Source organism: Clytia hemisphaerica, unplaced genomic scaffold (genome assembly GCF_902728285.1).
Source record: "Clytia hemisphaerica strain Z4C2 unplaced genomic scaffold, Clytia hemisphaerica genome assembly, whole genome shotgun sequence".
Taxonomy (NCBI): Eukaryota; Metazoa; Cnidaria; class Hydrozoa; order Leptothecata; family Clytiidae; genus Clytia; species Clytia hemisphaerica.
Window position 1 is genome coordinate 137,015 of NW_027104315.1, and position 7,884 is coordinate 144,898.

At 34.8% G+C, this 7,884-nt stretch overlaps 1 protein-coding gene across 2 annotated transcripts in view; it reads right to left on the reverse strand.

Annotated features, from left to right (window-relative positions):
- The window catches only part of LOC136817575 (von Willebrand factor D and EGF domain-containing protein-like), a 37,237-nt gene extending 30,023 nt beyond the window's left edge, over positions 1 to 7,214 (reverse strand). The window contains exons 1-2 of one of the 2 annotated variants that reach the window (XM_067073899.1): positions 7,124 to 7,214; positions 1,431 to 1,596 (exon numbers count right to left, since the gene is read on the reverse strand). In XM_067073899.1, coding sequence (XP_066930000.1) covers positions 1,431 to 1,596; positions 7,124 to 7,184 — 227 coding nt within the window. In that variant the 5' untranslated portion in view covers positions 7,185 to 7,214. The remainder of the gene's footprint in view (positions 1 to 1,430; positions 1,597 to 7,123) is intronic. The other variant, XM_067073900.1, reaches the window with a different exon arrangement.
- Positions 7,215 to 7,884: the final 670 nt, after the last annotated feature.

The following is a 7,884-nucleotide window of genomic DNA, read 5'->3' on the forward strand; positions in this document are numbered from 1 at the left end:
TTTGAAAGTCAACCAAATAACATAAACTCTAAAAAAGCCATGAATTTGATACTTATCAAGAAGATATCGAAGAAGGTAGTGCGAGCGAAGGGAGCAAAAAACATTAAATTATTTGTTTTAAATTTTGTGTTCGCCAAGTACACTCTTCTCGAGAAAGCATTGCTGGCCTCGTTCGCAAGTAGAATAATTATTCAACATTCAATTTACGTAGACGCAAATGCATTCCCAAAAGGAAGTTATCAGTTTTAAAACAAAAGCACGCACATTTACAAAAGATAATTACATGTCAAATGACGTTGAGTTACTTAGGCAACAATATTTGAAAACAAGGCCTGCAATGCTTATTTATGCATCTCGAGAAGAGTGTATTGGTAGATTGTGAAAGAACTTTATTGCGAGCGAAGCGAGCGAAAAAAATTGCAAGATTTTAAAATTTATCTCACCAAATTTGGTCTTGGGGCGCAATGGCTCATGATCTTTGATACCGATGGTTGACCGAAAATACCGAAATACCGACATAAAAATGGGTCTTTTACCGATACCGAGATAATTTTGAAATACCGAGTACCGATCATTTTTTTCCTGTAATACCGATTTACCGATCTAAAAAAAGGCCAATACCGATGTACCGATATCCCGTACGCCCCCCTTTGTTAATATCAAAAGATAAAAATCGATTTGCTCAGTTTTTGATCACGTTACCAAATATTCCCCTTGGGATTGATGTTTTAAGATTTAATCGCATGATCAAAAAGTGAGAAAAACAAGCTAATTTCTCAACGCAAGTTCAATTAAGAAACAATGGAAAGAAACAAAAGGCTTCCAGACGGAGTTTTTTTTCTACGGACTATGCTTTCATTCTGAGTGATATCAGAATGATAAAAAAGAAACTTGGTTCGAATTTGACGGGACTCTCGAATTTAAAGGGACATAACAGTACTTGCGAAATTTGTAAACAAACTGTATGCAGCGGATATAAAATCAAAACAAATGTCACATGTCAAAATAAAAAATCAAACCAAATATGGATAATTTTGATTGTTCAATTGTTTTACAAGTTTGTTTTGGACACGTGATTTTAATTGTTCTCTTTAATGACACGTGGTTCGCGCAATGTTTACATTTTACTACTTTAATGTCCCTTTAAAATGCTAACAGCTAGGGCTTCATCAATGCACCTAAAGAGCTCCTACTAAACAAATTTCTCACGAATCATCGCCATAAATAAGCAACCTGTACAAACCTAGCAATAATTTGTTGATTCAAAAAGTTCTTCATTACTCTTAAGGCATTTATTGATTAAAAGACAATTTAGAAAGGCAATTCTTTGTTAAAAGTGTTAAAGAACCTAAAACATAACTTTTATGTTCAAATACTAAAATCAATTTTCCGACTATGGTCAGAGTCCTTCAATGGTATTATATACGAACCTAGTACTAATTTGTTGATTCAAAAAATTATTTTCTGCTTGTGAATGGACACTTGTAAGATGGCCGCCTCGATCAATGCAATCATTCTCTGCGTTTTGCCATATTTTAGCCTCAGAACTGAAGTAATAGTCAAATCCATTATAACGTGTTATATCTCCGCCTCTTCCTAAAACAATTAGATAGAAAGGCATCGAATATTATAATGCCAATCGCAAATATTTTTTATTTTGTGCCAGTGGAAGTTGTGTTTATTCTTTTACGATCGATCTAAAACCTGGTGACGAAAACCCGTTTTTTAAATCGGATTATTCCGATTTTTATGATGAATGGAATGAATTTTTGTTGGCTTTCAACTGTAGGATTGTCTATTTGTCCGTTTTTTTTTTGCGTTTTGATTTGTCATTTTTGTCAATTTACCTCGTCGCGTTGAGTTGGTGATATGATTTCGTTGAACATATATCGTTCAATTCTTTTTGAATGTTTATGATTTTTTGCTTAACATGCGTTGTTTCTGAATTTTAATACATGGGTTACAAAATTATGGGTGGTTTTTCACTGAGATTGTCTGGCGAAAATCGATTAGCTGAAACAAAGAAAATTGATAGGAAAGCATTACTGACTCCCAAAACAGTTGTTAAAGCGTTTATAACCCTTTGAATTTAAAAAAAGTTTTATTAAAAATCATCAACTCGCAAATCAAGGGATTTAGAACTACAACCTTCTAATGAACATTTTCTGTGACAAGATTCCTCGTCTTTTGTATCAAATCAATACAGATGAAAGTTTTCTCTTCAATTCTATCGGGAAAGAAAACACTTTTCCCATATGACCAATTTTTTACAAAAGAATCCCACTGCACATTCTGCTACTTTCATGGCAACCAATTTATTTATGCTGCCTTTTTCGCTTAATTGGTCATTAAACCCTCTTGGAGGACAAAAGGTTTAATGACCAATTTTCGACGTTAAATCTGGAGTGCTGATATGAAGCGATCAAAATCTGATGTTAAGCACGAATCTTCATTGTATATTTTTTACAACCCTTAGAAATTTATGAAAAGGACCGTTGATGAGAACCACTTATCTATCTAGCGTAGTGAAAAAGCACCCTACAGGGTGTCCCTAATTAAAGTATCGAGTCGAAACACAACTATGGCTGCGTTTAGACCAGCCTGGCATTTGTAATTGCTTGCAGTATTCTTTTGAATTCTATTGTTCCGTGCAATTGTTTGGTTTGTCAAATGCCTAATGATGCCAGCGTGTTGGCATTTCGTTGGCATTTGAAATGCCATTTTGAGCAAAGGAATCCCCTTTTCTGGCATTTCAAATCAAACAAAGGAACCAAAACAAAGTGAAAAAATGACATTTTTGATTTTTTAAAGTATTTGCACGTTTTTTATTCAGTTCTTTCTATAGATTGTAAAATTTGCAAGATTTGCCATAGCCTAGCCCTACGGCAAAAAGTTTCAGTCTTAATGACTGCAGTTTTTGAGAAATTCCATGCTTTTCATCGTTTGATCTGTCAAAGTTGAACTTGAGGGAATCACCTTTTCAGTAATGACTCTAAAAAGACGATTCCTTAAATGCCATGACAGAAAATACAATGGAAAAGCTATTAAAATCGAATCCCTCATGAGCAAATGCCAAATTACAAATGCCATTCGGTCTAAACGCAGCCTATGAGTAGAAAGTTTTATGTGCGTGTTCACAAAATTGTATTTTAAGCTCTCCCTCTTTTTTCTTTGTCATTACAATTAATTTATACGTTGTAACTACCCTTTGTAATAAGCCTGTGTGATGGAGAACGTTCTTATATTTTAGCGATAACACACACAAACTTTTCTACTCAATCGCATGTTCAAACTCGATACTTTAATTAGGGACACCCTGTATATCAATGCAGTCAAAACATGTGATTACTCGAAAAATTACACGTGATTGTATTCCTATGTTGCAACTTAAGTTGATAACTTTATTACTGCAACTGACCGAAAAGATTTTGGCTTTGTCGGGGCCTGTGCGCGCAATAAATTAACAAGTCCGTCCAGGCTAAACCAGCGGCCAATTTAGAATTTTTGCCTCGCCTACCCGCACGATGTTTGACCTACTCTTATATTGGATTGAATTGGTAGTAAATTCAAATTTCATTCTCTTTATGGCAAAGTATTTTTTAAGGTTTTCGAGATGGATGGACAGATGGAGTCAGGTCAGGGAGCATTTGGATGTTAGAGTTTTATATTTCAAGCTTGACAGAGAATTTTTCCACGTAAACTTATGTTGTAAGTCATTAAAGAATACTAAAATGCAGTATGTTTTTCATGATGCTATGCGTTAAATCGATACTTCTGAACTTTGACGGTCAACATTTGACATTTGAAGTTTGTGAATTTATTTAAACCGATTTTTTCTTTCATACTAAAAAAGTCTATTCACGATAAGTGTGCACTCTTTTTTCATTTACCTATAACTTTTGAAGGAATTCTTCAATCTTTATAAATTTGGTATCATTGGAAAGATATTAGTGCATGGAACAATTTGAAATAAAAAAACCTTCAAAAAATTCTAAAAATGAAGATGAAAATGAAGAAGAAGAAAATGAAGATCTTGTAGAAAGGTGCTATAACTATCATTTTCACTGAAGTGAATCCTTGATCATCGAACGTCATTACTGTGAAAAAAATTCTCAAAAATAATCATTCAGTCAAAAGATATCAAACAAAGTTATAAGCTGATTGACGTCTAAAAACGCTGTTTTCTGTAGTTTTTTGCTGTTTTTTGGGGTCAATCACTTACTAACTTCGTATCATAACTTTATATTGAATAAATATTTTAATAAAATTTCTTAACAGTGATGATCTCCTAAAATCAAAGAATCTCTCCAGTGAAAATGAAAGTTATAGCACTTTTCTACAAGATCTTCATTTTTTTCTTCTTCCTTTTTATCTTCATTTTTGGAATTGTTTTAAATAGTTTTTTATTTTAAATTGTTCCACTTACTAATATCTTTCCACTGATACCAAATTTATAAAGATTGAAGAATTCCTTCAAAGGTTATAGGTAAAAGAAAAAAAAGTGCACACTTATCGTGAATAGACTTTAGTAACAAAAACATAAAGTAGATCTATTATATACATATATTGCGTATCATTTATCATTGCTGACCTTCCAGCGCAGCTGGTTTCTTTTCTTTTTTTTTCATTCAGCCAATTTTCGAACTTGTTTAAATTTTGAATGTTCCGTAATTCAATCTCTGCCGAAAATGTGCATTAGGATTCTAAGACTCGATGTTTTCTTTCAAACCCTAAAATTGCAAAAATACGATTCCGCAAACATTGGTTCTCTTAAGGTGACCGATACAGCCCCCAGTGGTTTACGTGAATGCGTGAATGGGCATTTTCGGTTGCGTGAATGCATGGAAATTGGAAAAAAAATGCGTGAATGCGTGAATTGAAAAAATTTGCGTGAACGTGAAAATTCACTTTTTGTTTGCATGAATGCGTGAATACGTGAATTTGCCCTTTTTTCCACCGATCATGTGCAGGTTTCCCGATTTTTACCGACTTCTTGAAAAATCGGGTTATTGCGTGAAACTCGAGGAAAATTTGCGTGAATGCGTGAGTTTCAAAAAAAAATTGCGTGATTGCGTGAATTGAGGGTCCGCTGGGTGGGGGGGGGGGGGGGCTCTGATACAAACGACATCTGGTTATTGCCACGTCAGCTGGGCTTTCATGCCGCTTCGGCTTCTTGTTTCTTTTAAGGTTTTGGCCAAATTTCAGCCTCGTATTCTTATGAAATTGCTCTTATAAAAAACGTGTAAGACAAGGCACGGATGTCACTCTAAGTAGACTGTAAATCACTCCCTTGACACATTTGTTAGCATTTGAAAGAATTTTGTCTCAGATGAGAGGTCACTCTTAACAAAAATTACTGTAGGGCTAAGATCATTCTTTTTGAACGCAAATTCAACTCTATGTGTTCTTTTGCTGTGGGGGCACCTTAATGAAAGTTATGGCTAGTATTATTAGAGGTATTAACATTATGTGGTTTTTTCTTACGCATGCGCACAATAGTAAGTTAGATAATTTCATTTTTAACCTGGACTTGTCAATTGGTAAATGCGCGCCCAGGCCCCGACAAAGTCAAATCTTTTCGACCAGTTGCAATTTAAAGGCCCATTCCACTGGGCGTTGGACCAATTATAGCCGTGTCACTAGCACACAACGTTATTTCATCGTTCATATAACGCTATATGGACGTTGTGAACATTAGATAAACGCTGAAACAACGTTGTTTGCCAGCTGGGGTACGTGTTAGAAGCCTTTATTGCAGCGTTTGTGAATTCGCTAGCGACTTTAACTCTCGCAGGACTCTTATTAGGGAGTATTGTTTCATTAAAAAGCAACATTTTTTGCGTGTTTTTTATTCAATAAAGCGACTAGTTGAATCCCTCTATTACTACCACTAACACAAAATTTATTGCAAAATAGAGTAAAAACAGCATTACTCAAAGCACATTTTATTAGTCATCATGTGAAGTCTACGTTAAAAGATAATTGAAACGATAAGTAACGGAATTCTTTTTCAATCGAACGGAAAATTGCTTGAAGGAAATAAAATATGATTTGATTACATAACTTTGCATTGGAGGATAAAGTCGTCTTTTATGATGTCTGATACATTGAATTTCAAACCCGAAGGGCTAGAGGCAAAACTTTAACCCTTCTCAGGCAAGAGAAATTGAAGTTATCTCCCATCCAAAACACCCATAGAACGCACCGTTATCATGACGACGGATGTACCTAGCGGTTCTTTTGTTTTAGAGGACTACATTTTTTGAAATCTAGCGATAGATAGATTTGAGTTTCAATCCGGCGTTTGTGTAAAAACTGGTGTTTGGCTTGAAACTCAATGGCCTGATTCTGGGGGGGGGACTAGGGTTGTGAGCTGACGGGGGAGTGCCGCCCGAATTTCGAAATTTGGACCCTTATCGGGACTAAAAAAGAGAAAACCAAGGAAAATTTTGTTAATTTTACAACCCTTAGCGGGACTAATTTGACCAATTTTGACCAAATTTCGATCTTTCAGGGGGTAAAAAGTTGAAATTTTCCTATTTTCCGACTCTTAGTGGGACTGAAATTTGATTTTCTGATTTTTCCGACCCTTAGCGGGACATTGGAAGTCCAAAATAGGTACCCTTAAGGGCGGCACATACCGTACCCTCCATTTGCCTAAGTAACCCCCCCCCCGGGGTCTGATCCCGCTAGTAATGATATAATCTACTTAAGCTTAAATGAGGATATGTTTTCTCTATCTCCGATTTTTTGAAAAGTAATGCAATTGAGACAGGAGAGCAGATTTAAATGACAATTTAAACAATTTTCTAAAAGTTTTTTTTTGGCGCCAATATGACAGTCCGCCACCGCCATATTTTAACTATTTTTGGAGGGTAAAAAAATTTTTATTTGAAAATTCGTGTTTTAATTTCCCACTTTTAACTATATTTTCCAACTAAATGTAGTTTTTTCTCATATTGATTTTTAGTATTTTTTCTCCCAAATGCTAACTACGTCAAGTACTGTACTTCTAGTCTACTTCACTTATGCATTATTAAGAATTATCAAAAAGTAAAAGTTTAGTAAAAAGTTGGATTTAGTCTTATGATTTTATAACAAAGAATTAAAAAATAAAACTCACCTTCGACAAGAGTCTGGGCACTGATGAAGTATATAAACGCAAACCAGAGTATTAGTCGCATTTTTGTTGTTTATAAATTCTTAAAAGAAAGATAAAATATAAATTCAAATGTTTTGACTACGTAACTTAGATATCAAAATACAACACAGACATAATGACATTACGCCTCCAAAATCATCATCAATCATTCATTGTCATTTTGTTGTTGGCGATACAGTGCCGTAGCAACTGGGGCAAGGGGGGGGGGCTATGCCTCCCCAAAAAATTTTTCAAAAATAGTTATTTTCCAGAATGCAAAGTTTTTCTTTTATAATTTGTCATAATTGTGACAATTGAGTGCATTTTCAAGCAATCTAGAGCTCAAATTTTCAAAATTTTTCCCCTCGGGCCAAACCATGGTTGGCCCTCGCAGTGTCACTAAACTTCAGCCCCCCAATATGGAAATTCTTCCTACGGCACTGCGATATCTAAAAGTTTTATTTTTGCATAAGTGTCCCCGTTTATATCAGACACATATTTCATATCGGGACGAGTGTCTGCCTATTGTTATATTATTACCTTGGACTAATAGAATTTTAGGAAATTGAAATTTGGGATTTCGATAGGAATTTTTATCCCACTAAGGAACAAAGTTCGACAGGAGCTGTGACACAGAAGTGTGACAAGGGTGTCCAAAATGCTTTATGCTTTTTAGTTCACAGTTTGTATTTCACAGAAAGTTCAATATGTGAAAATCATAGTCTGTAATTCCTCGAGTGAAT